The sequence below is a fragment of the Rattus norvegicus genome, chromosome 10 (assembly GCF_021556685.1).
Source record: "Rattus norvegicus strain SHRSP/BbbUtx chromosome 10, alternate assembly SHRSP_T2T, whole genome shotgun sequence".
Lineage (NCBI taxonomy): Eukaryota > Metazoa > Chordata > Mammalia > Rodentia > Muridae > Rattus > Rattus norvegicus.
The window spans coordinates 111,669,352-111,692,374 of NC_141543.1; the positions used below are offsets into that span (position 1 = coordinate 111,669,352).

Consider the following 23,023-nt stretch of genomic DNA (forward strand, 5'->3'; position numbering starts at 1 on the left):
CTTAAATATGCCTATAACCAACTATTTGGTGTCAGACTCCAGAACTTTGTACTAACACCGGAAGTGTACTCGTCTTGAAGTGAGCTACCTTTTAGCCTCCTGCAGATCATGCTGGCCGTGGTGGCACAGGGACCAAACAGGCCTGTCTTATACTCAGTGCCCAAGTCCTTCAGGGAGGATGGGAGGATGAGACAGCCAAAGGGGCTGCTCAGAACCACACAACCATGGATGCTCTTAAACTCCCCAATCTGCACGTGTGCCTGGGTTTCTGAAGCCCTGGTGCATCAGGAGGGCAGACCAGGCTGGCCTCGAACTCACAGAGAGCCACCTGCCTCTGCCTCCTGAGTGCCACCTATGCTGGATCCTTTCTGCTATTTATGTCGCCCTCCCAGATCCTGATATCTTCAGGGAAGATTTAACTGTACTGGGGTAATGACTAGCTTTGTGTCTCGGGAGGCCCAGGTTTGGTGGGAGGCCACCTGCAGTTGGCAGAGTGACCCCAACGCTGTCCACCTACTCCTCCCTCTGGCCTGCAGCCGTGTCACCCAGCCTGGCTAAGGAGACTTTGCAGACACATGTTGATCTTCCCATAGCTTCCAGGGGTAGCCCTTTTACCATTAAAATCAACCAATGGGATTGACTTTAACCTTTTGACCCTCGTTGTCAGGGAAGCTATTGAAAACAAACACATGGCCCCTCTCAAGGGAGAAAAGCCTTCGAGGTGAACCAGAGGTAGCACTTGCCTCAGATCCTCTTTGCCTGCAAGGTGACACAGGACAGGCCACATGGGGAGGAGAAGGGACCCATAAACAGGCAGACCAGCCTTGGCAGCAGGGCAGATCCACAGGGCCGTAACTGGAGCTCTGAGTAATGCTCACAGTGTGATGGGTAAGGCTGGCCGGCAGCCAGTGCTGATGTGAGCTCGACCTGGGCCTCTCCCACCCTTCTCTTCTGTTTGAATGCTAGGCAGACACTCCATGCTGCTGCCTGGAAGGTTCTGGACTGAAGTTTGCCTCTCAGGTCACATGCATGACACCCCCCTCAAACCCTCCCATTCAATCTGCACTCAGTCACTGCCCTACTCTGGGAACACGGGGACCAGCTGGGGCGCAAGAGGAGTGAAGAAGGGCTGAGGCTGGGGGGTTGGGGGGAGGACAAGCAGGCATCTACAGTGTAGTTGGAACCCCCCACAAAAGTGAATGTGGCTTTGATCTGGTCCTGGTACCCCTGGCTGTATAGCCCTACCCAACACAGTCCTGTCCCGACCTGTGAGTCCCTGTCCAAACCCACATCTCCACGTTTTGACTAGCCCAGAGTCTAGAATACCAGTGTCTGTCTCTTCATCCCAAATTTAGGTCACGGCAGATGACCCACTTCTGCCACCAGATGGCGATCTATGGGCATTTTACAGTAACGGTTGACTGAGTGGGGTCCAGAGACTCCCATCTCCTTGGCAGGGTTGTGGAGGAACCAGAAGGCCACCTCAGGTTGGGAGCGACGCCAGGATCTAATTCATGGGCAGACCAAGAGGTCTGGAGTGCAAAGGTCAAGGACACAAGCTTGGGGTGCAGCCATCCCCCCAGAATCAAACTCTCTGGACCTGGTTCCCAGACATTCCCTCCAGAACAGTAAGGAAAGCCAGAGACCCCACAGAGTGGCAGCTGGTTCTCAGAACTCAGTCCCTCCTGACTCACTGAGGCCCCGTGGAGGGACAGTGCTCCTGGGCCTGCACGAGGCCAGGGTTTGCTGACTGGTGCTAGCTGCCATCGGCCTTGCCCAGTGATGCCACCATTCATGGCTCCAGGAGAGGGTGTTTAGGGCACACTTTAACTGAAGAAAACCTCGCCCCCCTCCAAGAAGCCTCCTGCATCTCAGGCTCCTTGGCCACTGTGGTTGTCTCCTTCCATAGGTTCCAGGGTCCCCTGAAGAAAAGTGTACAAAAGGCTGTTTGGCCGCTGGGTTCTCCACACCTTTTCATAGGTGGTAGAGAGGTTCCTGGTCAGAGGGCAGACGCCTGCCCCCTACAGGATGGGATGAGCCAACTCCAGTGTGAATCTACCTGGGGTTCACCAGCCAGGAAACTGCCAGACTGGGAAGGGTAGGTCGACCGAGGTTGGCTGCTGGGGGTCCTTCCTACCATGAGACCTTGAGCTCAGCCTCCCTATCCTGAGAGGAGGATCTCTTGTTAACCAGGGCCGGCCACCACATTCCTCTGAGCAATCAATGAAAACATGTCATCATGCTTCAACGTCACCTGGGCCTGATCTACCTCAGTCTCCCACACTGAAAGCCCTGTTGCCTTACCTGAGGCCAAGGCTCATGTTGGTCCTCCTGGGCCCTGGACCAGCTCTGCTGAGGGGGCCATCCCTCCCCAAACCCTCCTCAGCGAAGCCCAAGGCAGTGAGGGGAGAGGCTTGTCTTAGAGTCCAAACCACATGCCCCTCCCAGAAAACAAGGGTCTGGGTATGGAGTGACTTCCTCCAGGGCTCTGTGACCTCTGTCTCCTCAGCACCACGGGAAGGATTCGCGGATGTACAGAATCCAGCTGCTTGGAGTTGGGGACTTGGATACCCCTCCGCCATCTGTACAGCCTGTCTGTGAACTTCGCCTGTTTATACTGAGCTCCTGGCATAAGCGGCTTCACAGATGTTTGTAACATGCTGATGACAGCGATATACAGCTTAGGAACTTGGCCACCCACCCAGATACAGGCACATCCTCCAGAACCTTCATCCAGGGGTGTCTTGCCTGCTCCAGCTCTGCCTGGTTTCTCCCTAGGACCAGGTCCCACTGTGGCTGTTTTTTACATCAGAGAATTCTCTGTGCAGAATCCACACCCACTCCTTTCCCCAGGACGGCTGCAGGCCACCTGCACATTGGACTGTGTCAGTCCAGGACCAGCGTAGAGGAGGCTGGTGTGGTAGCCTCTGTGGAAAGGCAAGTCTTCCACTATTGGGCCTCAGCTTTCTGGCCCTTGACCTTCAGGGTCTGCAGAAGAAGCTTCAAGTCATCAGGCTCGCCCATGTGTTCAGGTGTGAGGCCTCAAGCCTGGGCACAGTTTGAATTGCTCTTTTCTATGCCAGAGTGTGCCTAGAGTGAGCGCCAGCCAGATGTGGGAAGTCAAGCCTCCCCCAAGCCCCCTCTACCCTCATGCCAAGGCAGACGCTAGGGGACCACCGGAAAGGGAAAGTACCTCAGAGCTGGGGTCCTGTGGAAGTCGCTGCTGGTTTCCTTGTTACTATTCAGTGACAAAGGGCTGTTTCTCTGGGGACACAAAAGTCCCCACAGGGATGGTGGGCATTCTCCTCTGTACTGACACAAGGCTTCCCTCCAGTGACATGAGTCTGATACAAGGCACCCCTACAGTGACTCTAGGTTGTCCTCCCGAGATGTCAGGCCCTTCTCCAGTAACCAAGTCTCTCCCTTCCAGTGAGGCCAGACACTCTTCAAGTAACAAAAGACTCCCCTGCAGTGATACAATGTTCCCTTTGTATCACTTTGTATCACACAAGCTTACTTCCAGTGACTGGAGTATCGTCCCCTCCAGGGGCATGGGACCACCTCACCAGTGATGCAGGGATTATCTCCTTTTTGCCTCAGTAACTAGGCCTGCAGATAAACTCGGCCTGGACCACACCCTAACGTATTCCTCTAAGTGCCCCAAGATGGGCATGGCTAAGCAAAGGGACAGACAGGAGCTGGAGCTAAGGGGGTCCTGTAGTGCACATACAGTTATCCTCAGGGCTCACGTGTGAACCTTGAACTCTCCCCACAGAGCGCTGCGGCAGTCTGTGTGGAGACAGGAGGACTGCGGAGGCCGTCAGTCACACGTGTCTGTACCCCTTAAAAAGGAAGTGAAGGGTGTAAGATAGGGAGTTCGTCTTGTCACATGACATGGGCTACCATTCAAAAGGATCAAATGGGGAACAGCCAGTCAGGCCTGAAGCAGAGAGAGCAGCCCTTGGTACAGCATTGGCTACGGAAGCCTCCTATGCCTGGACCACCCACCATGTCTAAGTGTATCACAGAAAGGATGGAATGTTGGAGGGGGTGTTCGACAGCACTGAGGATGAACCCAGGGCCTCACATTACACTCACCAAGTGCTATCACACTGAGCCACGCCCCAGCCTAGCTTCCTCAAGGAAGACGCCACAGAAGCAAAAATTGGATCTGATTTTCTTTAAGTATGTTTGATTTTTTTTTCCTTTTAATAAAAGTACACCTACAATCCCTCCACTGGGATGGCAGAGGCAGGAGCTCCCTGAGGTCAGCCTAGTCAAACTGATGAACACCGGGTTCAGGGGGCCCTTGTCTCCAAGCTAAGGTGAGAGCCACTGTGGCAGGCGCTCCGTGCTAGTCTCTGGGTGCACGCACAGATGAGCATTTAAACATGATCACAGTAAAACAACTGAAGTGGCTACTGCAGAAGATGTAAAAGTGGGGTGTGATGGTGCAGTGCGCATCTGTGGTCCTGGCACTTGGGAAGCTGAGGCAGGGGGACAAAGGTTTTTAAGGCGAGCCCGCTGCATAGCAAGGCTCTGCCTAAAACAAACCGGGAATGGTGGTGCAGGTCAGTGGTAGAGAGCTTACCTAGCACAGGGGAGGTCCTGGCTCAACCCCAGCACAAGTGGGAGAAGGGGAGACAGAGGAGGAGGAGGAAAAGAGGGGAAGGAAGAGGAGGGGAAGGAGGAGGGAGAGGAGGGAGAGGAGGAGGGAGAGAAAAAGAGAAAGGGAAAGATGAGAAGGAAATGACAGAGGACAGAGAGGAGGAAGAAGAGGAGGAGTGGGGAGGAGAAGGGGGAGGAGGGGTGGTGGAGGAGGGGGAGTGGAGAAGAGGGGGAGGGGGAGTGGAGGAGTGGAGGGAAGAGGGAAGAAAAGAAAGATGGGGAGGAAGCCAAAACTCATCCAGCTCTACTCTGTAAACACGCATCTTCATCCGAATCAACTGCACCTCACAGCCTGAAGCTCGGGGCAGGACACAGGGCTGTGTAACTACCAACCACAGGTCCAGAAAGTACTAAACAGAAAGTAAGGAAGCCTCCCAGAGGTAGACAGTGGCAGGCGACTTCATTCCTCAGGTTTCATGTTGGCAGCTGAGTGCACTCCACTTAGAATCAGGGGATGTGTAAGTTATTCCAACCCCACAGACCTAACCCTGCCAGTCCAAGAATAACATTCAACCCCCGCCTTAGGGTCTCCGGGCAGCACTCTGCACACTCCACTCTTACCACAGTCAATACCCCAGGCGCTGGGGCCTCAGCTGGTCCGCCTGACCTCTGCCATTGGCCTAGAGCCCTTAGCCTGAAGGAAAGCTGGCCTCCATGCTCCACTTTGGACTGCATGGACTCCGGCCCTGCTCAGGACTTTCCCTGGACTCAGAACTTGGAGAACCTACCCCAGGGACTTCGGCCAGCAAGTGACACCACTAAGACCACAAGATATGAAGCCTGCATGGGTTATGTGGGTTCTCCAGGACGTTGGCAGTGTCCTAGAGGGCAGAGTAGGGCACAGTGGGGGAGAGAGTGACTGTGCAAGCCAGGGTGTGAGCAAACACAGGAATGCATGTTCTCATACACACACTTGTGAGCCCACAGATCCAGGCAGGCTCACGCTGAGAATACAGCACATTCACATTCATTCACGCTCACTAGCCCACACTGGGGCACACCTGTGCACACTCGGATACCCCCTCACAATTATGCCTACTCACAAGGGCACACATACATGTACTCGGCACACACAGCTACCCTTAAACATGTCCACGCTCCACCTGCGTGCACTTACGCGTTCACTAGTCTGTGCACACAAATCACCCATGCACAAGCACTTGCTCAAGCACACACTGATGCTATTTGTACACTGGCGTGCAAGCTCATGCTCGCTCAAGCACAAGTCATGTACACTCATGCACACCCGCATCCAAACGCCCGTGAAAACTCCCAGGAACAAAGGCTAGAAGGCGGGTGAAGGAAGGGTGAGACCTCATCCCCGCAAGCCTCATGGCCCTGCGTCTCCCATGTCCTGCAGAAGATGCAGTCAGGCTGCATGAAGAGCAGGAGTGAGCCACCTGGCCTGTGAAGACAGCCAAAGATGACTGAGGAGTTGAGAGATGAAACGCCGTCCAGCGCCTCCAGATGCTCCACTCGGTGTGATGCTAGCTCAACACCATGAGATTCCACAATGTGAAGGCCAGCAAAGCCACAGGCACGCATGGGTTTACAGTAACCAGGGGCCAGAGTGGCAGCAGGATTCTCCGGGGATGGGAAGGATGTTCTAGAACCAGGCAGAAGCAGTGGCATGCTACCTGAGTGATCGGCTCGCTCAGAGGCAGTGAGTCGCTTCCTAGCCCTCCCTGGTGTAGGTGTTCTTTGCAGACAGCAGTTTAATACTTGGGTGTCCACCTAGGATAGGGGCTCTTACAGCAAGCTCCACCTTACCCCTATGTCCCCAATGGATCTATGCTCCTTCCCAGACCTCCTTCCTGCCCTGTTCCAGGATGCCCTCTCCCCCAAGTATTGTCTTCATTGACCACACACAGAAGCCACATAAGCAGTCCTGGAATGAAGGCCACACTTATACAGATGTGGCTCTGGGGTCCCCCTCCTGGAGGTGTGACAGTCACCCCTGACCTGGGGTCTTAGGGGCTGTGTCAGTACCACTGTGGGTTCCAAGGACAGAGCAGATCTGATGTTGCCAAAGCAGATAGACTCTGTCCTGGACGTGGAACACAGGCTCCATGCACCTGAGGACCCCTGACACAGGTGATGCAAAGGGAACCCCAAACAGAAAGGAAGATGCCCAGACGAAACAGGCACAGAGGGAGCCGAGAAGCCTGGGCAGCAGGCAGCCCAGGAGCCCAGAGTCAAGGTCAGGGCACAGTATCCCAGAAGCCCCTTCCTGGCTCCTGCTGGAGCTATAATGGAGCTCAGGGGTCCTAGACAGGGAAGGGAGGAGGATGTAAGTCTCGCCCCCAGGAGAGACATAGTTCCTCCTCAGGTGGGGACACAGAAGCCAGTTTGCAGCCTGAACCTAGGCTTCTGGCACCACTGTGCTGTCTTAAGAGGTAGCTGTTAGGCTCTCCATCCTCTTGGTTTCGCAGGATTCAGGTCCACAGGGCACCCCAGGCCCAGAGCAAAGGTGCACACAGAGGTTTTCGCAGCCTCGTGGACTGTTCCTAGGCTCTCCCCCTGACCTGACCACTAGTGGGGAGAAACTAAGGCAAGTGTAGCAAGGTGTATCAGTCCCCCAGGAGGTAAAATGGCATTGTGAGAGGGCACTGTGAGAAAAGACTGTGCCCTCAAAGACCAAAGACTTAACACTGGAGTCTAGAGAGATGGCTCAGTGTTTAAGAGCACCGACTGCTCTTTCAGAGGTCCCGAGCAACCACATGGTGGCTCACAACCATCTGTAATGCGATCCAATGCCCTCTCCTGGTGTGTCTGAAAATAGCTACAGTGTACTCAAATATAAAATATATAAAAATTCTTAAAAAAAAAAAAAAAGACCACACTGTCCACCCAGTGCCTTCCCAGCCTCTCCAGCCTCCTCAGCCCCAGCAAGCACAGCAGGTACAGGCTGCCACATGGAATTCTAGGCATTGTTGAGGATGTCAGGTGGGGAGCTCGAGTTATGGGACCGCTTCCCTCAGACAAGAGAACACTGTGCCCGATGGATACAAAGTAGCTGCAACTAAATGAGTTACAAATGACCAGGAGGATGCTCAGGCGGTCCACCCACCTGCCTTGAGAACTGTGCTGCAGACAGACCTGTTGCCCTCTGGGGTCCCCATCCCTGCCTCCCACGGCCCTGCCTGGTGTGGAGTGGCTGAAGAAGCAGGTCCAGTTTGGCGAGGTTATAAGGACAGCTGGTTGGCAGGTGGATACGAGAAAAAGACTACAAGAAGGCCTGACCTGGTTCCTTATTTGCAGACCCTGGATCAGCTCCAGGAGGGCAGGTCATTGGTGAGACAGGTGTCAGCGCCCTTCTGTCATCCAGGGAAAGGTGGAAATAAAACGAGCTTCTTCACCCAGAGGCTTGGGGGGGGGGAGTAGAGCAAGGAGAGAGGGAGGGTCCTTAGGAGGGGGTCCCAAGGGGTTCTAGGGGGTCACATCTTTACACTTGCACTCAGATGCACACATACATGTGCACATATACACATAAACACGTGTGCCCAACAGCTGCTTATGCGCTCATCCCTGAGTAATGTGCTCAAATACATGGACACACATTACACTCACTCATACATACACAGACACACAATAGCTGTGGCCCACACAGTGTAACCTCTGCGCTCTGTCTGTCTGTCTCTCTCTCTCTCTCTCTCTCTCTCTTTTTCTCTCTCTTTCTCTCTCTCTCTCTCTCTCACACACACACACACACACACGCACACACACACGATAGGCAACACGCTCATGTGAGCATGCACACATCTCACATGGAGATCCCCTTAAGTGTTCACATTTGTATTCTCAACCTAAGGCACACACTAGGGGTCAGCACCACCCCCTCTACATGGGACCCCCACATGGCCTCCTAGCATTCTTCTGCAGGATCCCAAACCTTGCCTTCCTGGATCCTCCAGAGGGCACCTTGGAATCAAATCCACCAAGGGGATTGGGAACAGAAGGAATTTCCACAGCATGACACTCACAATTGGCCTCACCTCCACTGACATGTGTCAAAACGGTAGCCAAGTCTGACCTCCAAGCCCCTCATCCCTTTCTCTAGTACCCCAGCGCCTCCAGGCTGGTCCAAGGATGGAGTGGTTATTCAGCATGTCCCTGTGGCTCCCCTCTGAGAACCCCCACACCCAGCCAGCTTAGTGACTTGATGGGAATGGCAAGGTCATAGCTTGTCCTGGAAGCTCTATTCCCAAGCTGCTCCAGGCACATCGTCTGTTCCTTTTAAAGGGACATGCTGCGGCCTCCCGACACACCCCTTGGCCGGATTGTTTGGATCCTCTTGGAACCTCCAGCTCTCACACATGAGATGCCCAGGCTAAGCCGTGGTTAGGCAAACCCACAGATCCTCAACTAGATTGAGAAGCGCACAGAACACACTGGCTTTGCCTATGTTTAGACAGGACCTGTAAGGGAAGATAAAACAGCAGTTCCGGCTCCTGGGCAGCTGCCGTAGTCCCAGTCTTGGTGTCCTCTGGATAGAGAATGAGGCAGCTCTGTGTGGGCAGGAGGAGGCCTGAGGGTAATAATGGAGTGTCCCTTCCTGCCATCCACTCTCATCAGTCAGTCAGGAAGTACCTCTCAGTCATGACTGTGACTAGTGAATGCCAAAAGGATTCCAGGCAGCCGCTGGATACACAATGCTGCCTGGGCCCAGTGGTGCCCAGGAAGTGGCCAACGTGCCTCACTGAAGAAAAGAGGGTAAGTGTGCCAGTGCCAGGGGCAAACACTCCCTCTCTGCCTTGCACTGCACTGTGGTCATACACAGAACAAGAATGTAAGGAAGCAGACAGGCCAACGGCGTTCTCACACACACAGCCGAGGAGGACAGACCGATGTGTCCCCAAAGCAACCAAGAAAAGGGGTTTTGCAGAATCCACTCAGCCAGGCGCCTTCACAGAGGCCCTCAAGGCCTCAGTGCCCAAGGACAGATATGCCAGCCACCATGCTCCTGAGACGACACCTTCTTAGGTCAAGGTGTCTTAGGACACCTTCTTACAACAGTGTCTGGGATAGCCCCTGTGGTATGTGCTCACCAGAGCCTGACCAAGGAGACATGACATGAGACTAGGTTGTTATGACAGGAATGATCAAGGGACAGGGACGGCGGGGTGATGACAGGAGTCATGGCTAATTGGTGTGGGTGATTATTAATGAGACAAAATGTTCCAAAAATAGACTATAGTGAAGACCTCACAACTCTAAAAATACTAAAAACCACGAATTCTATGCTCTCAGGGATGAAGGTATAATATGCAAATTACATCCAAGTAAAGGGAAGGGAGGAGCTAGTAGTTGAAGGCAGAGCCTGCTAGTAAGGGAGGGAAGGAGGGAGGGAGGGAAGGAGGGAGGGAGGGAGGGAAGAGGGAGAAAAGGAGAGAAGTGGGCGGTGCCTTTACAAAACACCAGGACAGACAGCCAACAGAACCCAGTGCCTATCCCAAGAGAGGACGCCTCTGATGTTCTGTTCCACACACCGTGGCCTGCAAAGGCCTGAGGCAGCTATAGGTGGCTGTGTGGGAGAAGGGGGCTACCAGGACCTGGAGTATGGTCGCATACGTGTGTCCAACTGACGTGAAACCACAGAGCCTCAGGAGCACCTAAGCACATGTGCACCATTTAAAATAGTTGGGGACTCAAGGAAATCCCACACACGTGTCCCACAGACAGCTCCATGCGTCCAGAAAACAAATCCGAGAGTTGACTATACCCCTCTGACCTAGGTCAGCCTACCCAAGTGATCTTGCGGCCACTCAGAGTAAGGCAGAAGCTGCAGAGGCAGCTGGCGTGGGGTTAAGGGAGGGGGCCAGCCACTCAGTTCAGTAATGAGTCCCTGACTGGTACCCACCATCCCTAGGTCCCTCCTAAGCAGCACAGAGAGTAGGGGAGAATCTTAGGAAATGGGGTACAACGGGAAGCCAGGGCCCTAAGGACCCTATTCAGCCTTGCAACACAATGTTCAGACGCCTAGCGGGCCTCAGAGCTCAGTCTCAGAGCACAGGGCGGCCTTCAGTGCCCAGTCGGGGATACTGGTTCCCCATCCCATCAGACCCACATGGCAGGTGGGTGGTCCCTACCAGGAACCCAGGGCTGTGTGCCCAAGTCAGTCAGTCAGTCAGCGACAGAAGGGACTTCAGAGACTGTAGTGTGTAACTAGTGCTGGATTCTGTCCCTTAGTAAGAAGGTGGTACCTCATGCAAATCTTGGGGTGGTGATATAGAGAAAGGGAAGGTATGGCCATCACCATTGTGAGAGGCACCTGCTTCCCCTCACCTCCCTGGGACAGGTGACCCTGGCTGCCTACTACAGAGGCCCTCCCCACTCTAGGAACTGCCACGGCTTCAGGTAGGGTCCATATTGGATTAGAGTTCTGATAAATAGTGTGTCCTCCCCCACCCTGGGCTGGCAGGGACAGAGTGGGCAGTGTCCTCCCAGAATACCCACATACCGTCTCTGGGCGCTGCTCCTATGAGGATCCAGCTTCGCTCCACCCAGGGTAGCCTTCTGGAGTTCTCCCAACCCTCATGTCCCAGCCCCCTGACCCTAGCCTTGGCCCTGGCCCTGACGGAAGTAGACAGGGGATGCCACGTGACTCTGCCTCCCCTGTGACAGTCCTCAGGCAACCATCCACCCAGACTGTCAGCCTGGGAACTGGCTCTGGCTTCAGCCGCTGCCTCTCATTTCCTCTGCCGGCTTCCTGAGCTGGGGGTGGGGAAGGCCACAGACACTGGTCCCAATGCTGCTACTGGTTCCTCTGTGACAGGCAGACAGGGCCCAGCCAACGGGGACCTGAAATCAAAGCCCCAACAGGCGCTATGACCCAGATTATCACATGTCAAGGGTCAGGGCTAAGACAGGGGTCTCTCCACCATAGACATGGCTCTCAGTCTACTCTCTTTACCCTACCTAGGAGCAAGACAGTAAGAGAGGGTGCCGTGATCATGGTCTGTATCAGGCTTCCTCCGGTTGACTCTAGTCCCCATCCCAAGAGCCATGGAAGAAAAGCAGGTGGTCATAGTCCCAGGAGGAGGGCCTGGCAGAGGAAGGGGCACAGCCTACCCTCAGGAAGTGCTCCAAGAGTGCAGGACAGGTGCCAGAGACAGCAAGGACATTACTGGTCAGGACCTACCATGTGCACACAGACAGACACACAGCGATCTGCAGCTCCTGCCTCGGTCCCTAGGCCTGAGGGGCTTCGGTGAGAATAGTTCCTTCCTGGCCAAGCAGCAAGCAGGCTCAATGAGGTCTCAGAGAGGCCTTGTTAGCTCTTCTGGAGTGGGGTCTAAGGCAAGCCTCTGCTGGTGGTTCCTCCACTCCAGTCTCCACTTCCTCTCCCCAGCAGCCCACCCCGTCTCCTCCCATTTCTGTGTCTTCTTATCAGGGCTCACCCTGCCTCAGTATGATCTCACCTTTACAAATTGTCTCTGTAGACCCTCTTTCTAAACAAGACCCCACCCTGAGATAGTGGGTGGACATGGAGACGGTGATACCTCTCAAGGGAGCACAAACTCGCAGATGTCCCATCCCTGAGATGTACCAGTGGAGCTCAGCAGAGAACCCTGTGTCCTGGAGAGTAGGTTTCCTGGAGAAGGATGCTCATACAGAATCTCCACAGAGGTGCCTTACGTTGTATGTGCCCGCAAGGTGTGTGTGCCGGTGCACTTGGACACAGACGTGCCAGCCTGAATAGACCCTCCTCATTCACCATTTGGGAGGTGTGTGTTTTGCAGGGGTTTTTTTTTTTTAATGTCCATTTCTGCATGTACCATGAATGCACAGAGGCCTGCATACCTGTGGGTTTATGGCTGTGGTGCTGGGGAGGGCAACAGAAGCCTTCCTGTCCCCTTGCCCCTGCCCCAGGGTTCTGCAGTTTCTCTGGTCCTCTGGTGCTTTCCCTGGGCTAGCTGTCAGCAAAGCAGCCTGTATATAGCCGCTGCCAGCCAGGCCCTTGCCAAGTCACCTGTCAGCCTGGTCACCTGTGACCTAGAGGCTTTGGTGATTCATCAAAATGAGGTCATACTGAGGTAAGGTTGGCCTTAAATCCAGGCTCTGAGCTTCCTGTCACTGGGCCCATCCATAGGGCAGGGTGACAAACCAGAGGCAGCACCCGGACTCTAGGTCCTGCTGCTATGAACAGCTGGTGAGCTGGTTCCTTCAACCAGGTCCAGGGAGGATCAGGGTGTCTTGTCACTCAGTGGACACAGCTTTTCATAGTTCAAATATATCTTCAAGCCAGTGACTAGGACTCCTGGGGACTCCCTGGCTCATTTCCAGGGCCCACTTTGGCCCAAGCTCCAAACACACCCATCCATGTGTCACTCAGACCAAGCCTCTTCTGTCACAGTCACCACAATCCCAGCAATGCCAGCTCTGTACCCTGCCACATGTAGACACCAAGGGAGCAACCATCCCAGAAAGGCGCAGAGGGGCTCTTCCTTAGGAGCCCAACACGGGGTGAGGACTTGAGCAAGGACCAGGATGTAAGCTGAAAGGCTGGAGACACTGGGGCACAGGGTGGGGTAAGTGGGACTGCCACGCCTTCTCAGAGTTCCTGCAAACTGCCAGTGTGTCCGCCAGCTCCATAGCCCATTGGCCTCAGGCTAGACCTTAACAGAGGCCATCTTGACCAGCCTTGCCTGGTGTTCACCCAGACTCAGTGTTGCACACCACCACATGGCTACTTTACAGTAAGGAAACTAAGGCTCAAAGAGGGCCAGACATCAGGAGGTGAGCAAATGGGGGGCGGGGACATCTCCCAGAGCCCCAGCATGCAGAGCAGCCCCAAGGCATGCTGGGAGAGCAGTTTCCTTCAAGGGAAGCCCCAATAAAGCACCTTCTTGGAGTCCCCTTTACCGCCACTGCTGGCACCAGGGACAGTACCAGGCCCCGGCAACCAGAGGACCCTGACTGAGGCCTGCCCATCTCAGCACACTGATGTGGAGAGTGAGAAGTAAGATCATCCCCCTGCATCAGTGCGAGATGAGTACATAGTCACCAGCTCCTTCTCTATCCAGCCGCCCTGGCGCTCCATGGAGACCCCTATCACCTTCATTTCTTGTCCACCTGCAGAGTGACCGCAAAGAGGCTGAAAGAGTGGCCCAAGACCGCACAGCAAAGAGGCCGCTGGGCCAAGTCGGCCAAGAAATCCTCCATGATCATCTCCATCCTGGATGCTGGGGAGCAAAGAGTCAGATTTTACAGGGGGCCTTTCTGGGTGCCTGTCTGGCCGGCACATGACACTCCACGACTAAGTGTGGTTGTGGCACGGAAGGTGCAGCTTAAATTGACTTCAAATTCATGCATCAACCCTGTAATTCTTGAAGATTGGGCATAGCCACAAGGGCTTGCTCTGGGGACTGTCAGGGGAGCACTGGGGAGCCCATAGACACGCTCGTCAACCATTGTGAACATGAGACATTCCATTGAGTTCTGGTGGATCCAACATGCTGAAGCTCACACAGACCAACTCTCCATACTATGAGAGCAAAAAAAAAACCACTCCGCCTCCGTGGGTGCAGAAGCCTCAGGCACCAGTTGTGTCCACACCTCCTCACCCCAAAAAAATAGCTCACCAGAGTGGACTGTCAGGATAGTAGGGACACAATGTCCACAGGCGTACAGCTCTCAAGAGAAGTCCTCTTGCCTACGACACTTTCCCCCCTTAGATCATTAAACCAGCACACTGTAAATACACTGATCGATGGGGTCGGGGATTTAGCTCAGCGGTAGAGCGCTTGCCTAGCATGCACAAGGCCCTGGGTTCGGTCCCCAGCTCCGGAAAAAAAAAAAAAAGAATAAAAAATACACTGATCGACTGCGGGGGGGGGGGTGGGGGGGAGCAAGAGCTGCAGGGCCCTGCTGTTTCTCTGATGTGGGGGAAGGGTGCTTCTGTCCTGGATACCCTGGAGGAGTGAGGGGTGATAGGCCACCAGGGCAGGTCTGGGCCCAGCAGAGGCAGGGGGGAGGGTGCATAGATTCCTCCCTACTGTGGTCACCCTAGGCCCCACCCCTACCCCAAAAGTTCCAAGGCCACCTGTCTGTAGTCCAGAGTAGCTGCCTACTGGAAGAACCAAGGGCTGGGTGAGGCTTGCCATGGGGACATCTGAGACCATGATGCTGCCCTTGGATGTCTGTCCCTAAAGGAAGTCTGGGCCTTGGACTGTTTCTTAATGCCACTTCCACTCCTGCCCTGGGTTTAGGGGGTCACTGACACAGCTGCTACATTCTGCACCTTTGGTTTTATGGTGAAATGGTGACCTCCAAGTCCCTTGACCACTTAGGAAGTCATTTCTGAGCAAAGGACACTTACAGCCCTAAGCCAGGTAGACAGTTCCACCAGCTCCCCTCCCTGGGAGCAAATGCCTTCAGATCTAGCCGCCCAGGGGGATTCTGTGCATCACTGAACATTCTGGCCCCACTCCAGGAGGGAGACCCAGGAGAGTCATCGTATGTGAGCTGGGCTTTGTTTGGGCTGTGCAGCCCAAGCTGAAGCTCCAGGGATATGTGGGTGGGACTCCAGGCTCCTCCTGGTCACAGGTTCATTTCCCTCCCTCCCAGGCCAAGCAAACAGAATCAGGATTAGAAACGGCCGCCCTGGCCCCCTCTGCCCACCACAGCTGCCCACCCTGGCCAGGCAGTCATGGTAAACACATTACCGGCGTCTACTAGCCAGGTGGAGCAAGGTGCCCAACCCCAGGTCCAGTGCAGTTGGTCAGCATCAACTCTCTAGAGTGGGATCTCAGGTGGGCTCATGCTAGGGTCGTCATCGGTCCCCACACCCACCACAAGCTGCCAGGGAGAGGGACACTCTGACTGGACAGGGCTTTGCAGAAAACAGCACCAGGTTTAGGAAGGGGCCTTCCACACCAAAACATGGATCAGCAAATTCCCACAACAGGCCTGGGCCCCTGCCCTGCCTTACAGAACACCCCTCACCTCCCCAAGGCCCTGAGTCCTGGCAACCTCTCTCCGGGACACCTGGGGCCAACGCAGGCCCTCTTGTCCCAGTTACCTGTGCCAGGGAGGCATCCAAAGAGACAGGGGCTGATGCTGCCAGCCAGAGCTGAAGGGGCCGGCTGTGCAGGGTCTGGCCCCAAGGCCTGCCCACCTCCGGAGACCTGTAGTGGGTCCTCGCCGGTCCCTGTTCTTCTGCGGGGACTCAGGGTGGAGAAAGGGTTAATTTCCAGGCAAAATGGGAAACCGTGGCTCCAGCAGCATCATGTCGGCGGCGGTGGGGAGACAGGTGGGGGGGCAGTCGCAGCCGCAAGGCCGCCTCCGAGGGCGCCGCGCGGACTCACCCGGGTCGAAGTGGGAGCTGAAGGCAAAGCTGGGGTTGAAGAAGGACGACGACATGGCCAGGGCCAGCAGCGCGATGGGCATCCCCGGGGCGGGCGCTGCGCTTAAGCTCAGAACGCCGGCGGCCTGGGCCGGCGTTCCGGCATCATCGCCCAGCGGCCTCCGCAGGTGCGGAGTGCACGGCCCCCGGCTCCTAGCGCCCCCAGCCACCGCCGCAGCGCGGGCACCAGTAGGGGCGGCGACAGACTAGGCGCCTCCGCCCGCCGCCGCGGCGCCGCGGGGCTCTGGCTGGTGCAGTCCGAAAACACGCGGGAGCGCGCGCGAGGTGGATGGGGGGGGCGAAGCGGGAGGGGGATGGAGGAGGGGGCACAGGGACTGGGGGTACTTTCTGGGACAAAGCAAAGGGAGGGGCACTCAGTTCGTGGGACAATGAGGGACGGAGAGGGGTCATGGAGGTACGAGGGCTATGGAATGAGGAGGATGAAGGCTGAGGGGCGCGGAGTCTGGGCAGCGCGGAGGCTGGGTACAGGGAGAGGGGACAGAGGCAAGGAGATCGTGGGACACTCAGAGATGGTGAAGGGGCGCAGGAGCCAGGACTACGGGGGGGGGGTGGGCAGGATGAAGGCTGAGGGCACAGAGGGAGTGTAGGAATTCACAGATGATACGGAGGGGGCTGAAGATACGGGGACTGGGGAAAGGATAGGGGCCGAGGCAGAAGGAGGGGTACCGGCTGTGGGACACTAAGGGATGTAAGCTGGGGACACAGCATAGAAGGGACACGGAGGTCTTGGCATACTAAGGGTGTAGGCCTAGGGAAGGGGTAGCAGGGATGGAGACTGGACCCCACAGGGAGGAGAGACACTGAGGCTGTGAGACACGGAGTGTTGAGATGGAGGCAGTGGGGTCACCAAGGCTTTGGGGGCTCCAAAGGAGTGTCCTCCTAAGTGGGTGGGGATTTTGGAGGAGGGAGCCGGATGGATGAGGGTGAAAAAGGGGTGCCCAGGCAGGTTACTGTGATGGAGAAGAGTATGGAGGTCGAGGTAGGAGGCCAGGCCCTAGATGGGGGAGCGACTGAGACTGGAAGCTGACTTGAGACTCTGGGCATCTCAGGAGGTCACTGAGGTCGTGGTGGTTGTCACGGAGGCCAAGGGTCACGGAGAAGGTTACAGACCGGAGTGGCCATGGAGGTGCGGAGCTGGGGTCCTGCTGAGTAGCGGAGGGTGGAAGGAGATAATGGTTGGGGGACCCAGGAGTGCATGGACGCACAGGGTTACTCGAAGGTTTGGGGGTGGCTTCTCCGGAGGCTCTTACATTGTTTGGGGGCGCTGTTTTTGTACTAAACGCCTGCAGCTGTGCCACGATGCGACAAACGGCTGCCCCCATCAGCGCATAACAGCCTGGGCGCTTGGAGCGGGCGGCGGCGGGGGCACCGACGCTGTGCCCTGCGCCCCTCCTCCTCCCGCCGCAGCGCCATCTTGCAGCGTTGCGATGCAGCTGCGGGCCTGGCGGCATGTAGGCGAGGCATGAAGAGGGGTTGTCACCTGCAGTTCTGGGGTCTTGGGCAACCAGCTATAGCGCTATTCATTCATTCTTGGTCTAGTTACAGAGTCTGTTAGGGTCCGAAGTTGGGAGAGCAAGGGGATTGTGCTAGCCAGAGGGATCCTGTTGGCAGGACCTCAAGACTAAGGGAGGAGAGGTATCTAGGTAGAGAGGGTCAGCGTCAACTAGAATAGAGTGGTCAGGGTCATCAGGGTCCAAGGTGTTAAGGCTGCCCTGATTTTTCAGACATGGTCCTTGTTAAGTTTTGGGGCAGCCATGTCTGCCCATGTTGTCGGCAGAGTGACCCAAAATAGCTGGAAGGTAAGTGGACTTTTGGGTTGGTCTTGAGCTCATGGCTGGCTAGGTATTAGAGGATTTTGAGTTTCTGATCCTCTTGGAACCCCATAGAAGGGGTGGTTAAGGGAGGCCTGGCTCAAATAAAAGCTTCTTCCTGTGCCAGGCAGGGGCAGCAATCACCTCTAGGTAAGAGGACCCTTAGTGTTCCGCTCTCCCCTGTTCCCTGACCAGGGTTGAAACAAGGCTCTGAGACTCTTCAGTGAATACACAAAGGCCATATCTAGTGGGTGTTTGGTTGGGAAGGACCATGCACCTGTATGACTGTGACCAGAAGCCTTAGGGCCTACAGTAGTGTCACCGAGGCATTAGTTGATGATGGTCAAGGACACTGTGCAGGCCCGCTCCATCATGGGGTGTCATAGGGGCCTTCCCTGGTAGCGCTGACCTCCAGGGCATGGCCTGGCAGGGGGCGTGCTGTTGGAGGAGATAAAGGCAGAGTGGAAGCCCAGGAGAGGAAGTCTGGGCTGTGCAGAGAACAAGGTAGAAGAGGGGAGGAGGAGCTTCGGCTGTGAGAGGCTGAGGGGCCAGACCTAGAAGAAAGTAAGGTTAATGAGGCACCCGCACCAGAGAAAAATGGGGCAGGGCGCCAAAATCTCACAGTTATGTCCATCTGTACATGAATCTACAAGGCTTACGTCACACAGTGCAGCCCGAATCGAAACGTGGACATGAGCAGCACAGAATGGGGATGAGCCACAAGAGCAGGCTGCTCAGTGCAGAGTCCAGGCAGAGGCCACAGAGGCCGCAGTTCTGTTTATAGGAACGTCCAGAGCAGCCTAGTCCACAGAGACCAGCCGCAGATGGGGATTGCCGGAATCCCTGGGGAGGGGAAGTCCTGGGTGACTGCAGGCTTCTCGTGGAGGTGATTAAAAAAAAGTGACAGGGGCTGGGGATTTAGCTCAGTGGTAGAGCGCTTACCTAGGAAGCGCAAGGCCCTGGGTTCGGTCCCAAAAAAAAAAAAAAAAAAGTGACAGCTACAAACCCAGAGAATACAGTAAACAGCGCTGACCAACCGAAAGCCACAACAAAACCCTACTGAATCTCAACTTCCAAAAAGTCTACTTACTACATTTCTTTTTTTTTAAGTATTTATTTTATGTATATGAGTACACTATAGCTGTCTTCAGACACACCAGAAGAGGGCATCAGATCCCATTACAGATGTTTGTGAGCCACCATGTGGTTGCTGGGAATTGAACTCAGGACCTCTGGGAGAGCCATCTCTCCAGCCCACTACATTTCTTTATTGGGTGCAGACACATATGCTCAGGGTATCCATGTCCTGGCATACATGTACAGGTCAGAGAACAGATTTTGAGAGCCTCTTCTCTCCATTCAGCATGTGGGCTTCACTGGTCAAACTTGGGTCATCACGATGGGCAGCCAGTGACTTTACCCACTGAGCCATCTTGTTTTCAAGACAGGACTTCTCTGTGTATTCCTGGATGGCCTCAAACTCACTTTGTAGATTAGGCTGGACTTGAACTCACAGAGATCAGCTGCCTCTGCCTCAGGAGTGCTGGGATTAAAGGTGTGTGCCACCACTGCTTGACTTTGAACATCTGATCCTGGTGCCTTCGGAAATGCTAGGATAATGGCACTCCACTGGGCACGGCACAATGTCAGCGAAACTTACAGTTTTTCGACATCTCAATAAAGCTGGTAGGAACCTACTAATTGAGTAATTACGTCTCAATGAAGTATTTTTTTTAAAGATTTATTTTTATTATATATAAGCACACTGTAGCTGTCTTCAGCACACCAGAAGAGGGCATCAGATCTCATTTCAGATGGTTGTGAGGCACCATGTGGTTGCTGGGAATTGAACTCAGGACCTCTGGAAGAGCAGTCAGTGCTCTTATCCACTGAACCATCTCTCCAGCCCCATAGTATTCTAAAAGAGTCCATTTTTTATGTTAAAGAAACAAAAACACAACAGGTAAAATATTCCATTTTCCAGTGACTGCAAGAACAGAGAAGCAGCTGGGCCTCCAGAGCCTCCCTGCACCCTCATTCTGGCCATCAGCAGATAGCTTGTGCTAGAAACTCAGCCGGGGAGGCCAGTGCTCTTGGTCCAGATCTCCCAGGCCTCACAGCTCCAACACAGTGAAAGAGAAAGGTGTTCTTTATTAGCATTGGTTCCAAACCTTCCTGCACCCCGCCTTCTTTCTGACCTGGGTAGTTCCCACAGGGTCCTCTGTGGCCACTGGGAACACCCGGACACTCAGGGAGGGGGCATGGTTGAAAAAAGAAGGCACAAAATCAGAGCATGGGAGAAGAGAATCCTGGGGCAACCAGAGCAAAAGGACACAAATGGCGCCTGGAGCCAAGGGACTCACTTTCCCAAGTGTGACGTTGAGATGTCAGGTGGCCACACTTTCCAAGAGCTTCTGGCCAGGGTCTTTCCTTGTTCTCCTGGATTCAGGTGTCCCTTGGCTGGAGGTCCCAGTCTGTATTTGGTTATATATGCTCTGTGTGTACTGTCTACCAAAGCCAGCAATCACTGGATTTACAGACTGCCTTAGGCTGATATCTCTCTCTCCTTTCTGTGTGTTTGTGCGCATGGGTATGTGTGTGTGAGTACTTCTGTGTGTATGCGTATGTGAGTGAATATGTGTATTGTGTGAGTGTGTGTGTGTGTATGAGTAGTGTGTGTGTGTATGAGTAGTGTGTGTGTGCATGTGAGTGTGTATGTGAGTGAATATGTGTATGTGTGTGTGAGTGTGTATGAGTAGTGTGTGAGTGTGCATGGGTATGTGTGTATGAGTAGTTGTGTGTGTATGTGTATGTGAGTGAATATATGTGTGTGAGTGTGTACGAGTAGTGTGTGTGTGAGTGTGCATGGGTATGTGTGTATGAGTAGTTGTGTGTGTATATGTATGTGAGTGAATATGTGTATGTGTGTGTGTGAGTGTGCATGGGTATGTATGCATGAGTAGTTGTGTGTGTATGTGTATGTGAGTGAATATGTGTGTGTGAGTGTGTACGAGTAGTGTGTGTGTGTGAGTGTGCATGGGTATGTGTATATGAGTAGTTGTGTGTGTATATGTATGTGAGTGAATATGTGTATGTGTGTGTGTGAGTGTGCATGGGTATGTATGTATGAGTAGTTGTGTGTGTATGTGTATGTGGGTGAATATGTGTATGTGTGTGTGAGTGTGTATGAGTACTATGTGTGTGTGTGTGTGTATGTGTGTGTGTATGACTAAGGTGCTGAGAATTGAAAACCAGGGCTTTTTGCATCCTAGGCAAGTGCTTAGCCACTGAGCTCCCCCCTAACCCCAAGCACTCTGTAAACATTTAAACCACAAGACATAAGCATTTCTGCAAGGTGGCCAGGCTCCCCAGAGCCAGCGGACAAACCTGTGTGGTGGGCACCACAATGGACATCACAAGACACCCCCGTCTGGAAGGTCCACACCCTACCAAGGGCACAGCACCTCCAGGCACATCCCCATCTCAACCTCTTGAGAACACAGAGAGAAACTGAGGCACTGCAAAACGGACACAGCAAGGTGAAGCCAGGCCTGAGATCCATGGGCGGGGATGAGTGGTAGGCTAGGGTGACCATTGTGCTCACATTGGGGCAGAGGCCTTTCTCTTCCCAACACACTCAGAGACAGCCCTCAGCCCTGAAAAGAGCCCCACCTACCACAGCTGTGTTTAACAAGCTGGTGGTTTGGCCAAGTGCTGACATTGGCCAGAGACACCAGACGGCCGAGGAGGAACAGCCTGCCAAAGTTGCTACGCCTCCCCAGGAAGGTGAAGCTCTTGCCCAGAGCTCAGAGCTCATCAGGAACTATCCCGTTCTCCCACAGAGGCAAACCATTGCCTAAGGCTGGGGTTTGGGGGCTGTCCTTTTCATAAAAATGTTCTAGAAAAGAACTTGTTTTCCTTCCTGCTCCAGGGCAGGCTGCTGGAGACAGTGGGGTGAGGGAGGCTGGCTGCACCTGCTGCTGCTACTGGGGGGACAGGGAAATAACAGTGCAGTGTCACCACAGCTATGGTTCCCACGGCTCTCCTGAGCCAAGGCCAAAGCGGGGGACAGAAGCAGCACCAACAGAAGCAGAGGGCCCACAAGGGACTGCCAACTGAGGGCTGTGCTAGTTCTAGGATCCTTGAAGTATGGCCTGGCTCCTGTTTTTTGCCATCCCCTCCCTGGCTCCCTTGGCCAGCCCGGTGCTGGCCTACAGCATTGCTTGGGAGACACCTGTTTCTTTGGCCTTTGTTTTCCTGAGAACATCAGCTTGGTATGTTGTTGGACGCCTGTAATGCCAGCACTAAGGAGAGCCAGGAAGATTGTCAAGTCCCAGGCCAGCCACAGAGTGGGTTTCAGGCTACCCGGAGCTACACAGTAAGATCCCGTCTCAAGTAAACTAGAGCAAATAAACAAAATGAGGACCTGGGGGGAGTGATTCAGTTGGCTGGGCGCTTGCCTCGCCTGCATGACGACCCCGGTTCCACCCCCAGCACCTTGTAAATCGGCACAGCATTGCATATAGGCCTAAACTAAAGGAAACCAATATAAGGGGAAATAAAATCATCCCTCCCCGCTGTGCACACTGTGGGGTGAATTCCACAGAACATAAAATTAACCTTCAGGTGGGGGAGCCAGTAGTGTTTATACACCCAGACCACTGTGTGACCATCACCACTACCCACTGCAGAGCCGTCCTCCCGCCCCAGAAGGAAACTGTCCCCAGGAAACACCCATGGCCCATCCCCCCCCCACAGCCCCGAGCAGCTGTGATCCCTGCTCAGTCCCTGGGGATTTGCCTATTCTGGCCATTACTTAAAAATAGAGTCCTATAGCGTGCCGTGCTTCCTGTCTGCCTTCTTTCCTCGGTGTGGAATTCCCAAGGCTCTTTCCAATGGCAGCATATTGCCAACTGACTCCTTCCAGCAGGAAAAGAAATTCCACGGTTGGGCGGGCCTGTGTGTGTGTGTGCATTTGGGAGTATGTGTATGTGCACAAAATCGTATGTGTGTATGTATGTGCAATCGTGTGTGCACGTGGGCGTATGTGTACATGCGTGAACGTGTATGTGCACAAAATCGCGTGTGTGTGTGCGCACATGTGTGTGTGCATGCTTGTGTATATGTGTGTGAAAGTGTACGTGCATGAAATGGTGTGTGTGCACACATGTGTGTA

The 23,023-nt window shown here is 54.4% G+C and overlaps 1 protein-coding gene across 6 annotated transcripts in view; it reads right to left on the reverse strand.

The window, feature by feature from the left end:
• The window catches only part of Aatk (apoptosis-associated tyrosine kinase), a 36,456-nt gene extending 20,195 nt beyond the window's left edge, over window positions 1-16,261 (reverse strand). For 3 of the 6 annotated variants that reach the window (NR_172137.1, XR_015631087.1, NM_001394586.1), the window contains 1 exon segment: window positions 15,978-16,261. Coding sequence is in view for 1 of the 6 variants with exons in the window: in NM_001394586.1 (NP_001381515.1) it covers window positions 15,978-16,059 (82 nt within the window). In the remaining 5 variants the exon portion in view is untranslated. 6 annotated transcript variants of the gene reach the window in all.
• Between the last annotated feature and the right edge of the window lie 6,762 nt (window positions 16,262-23,023).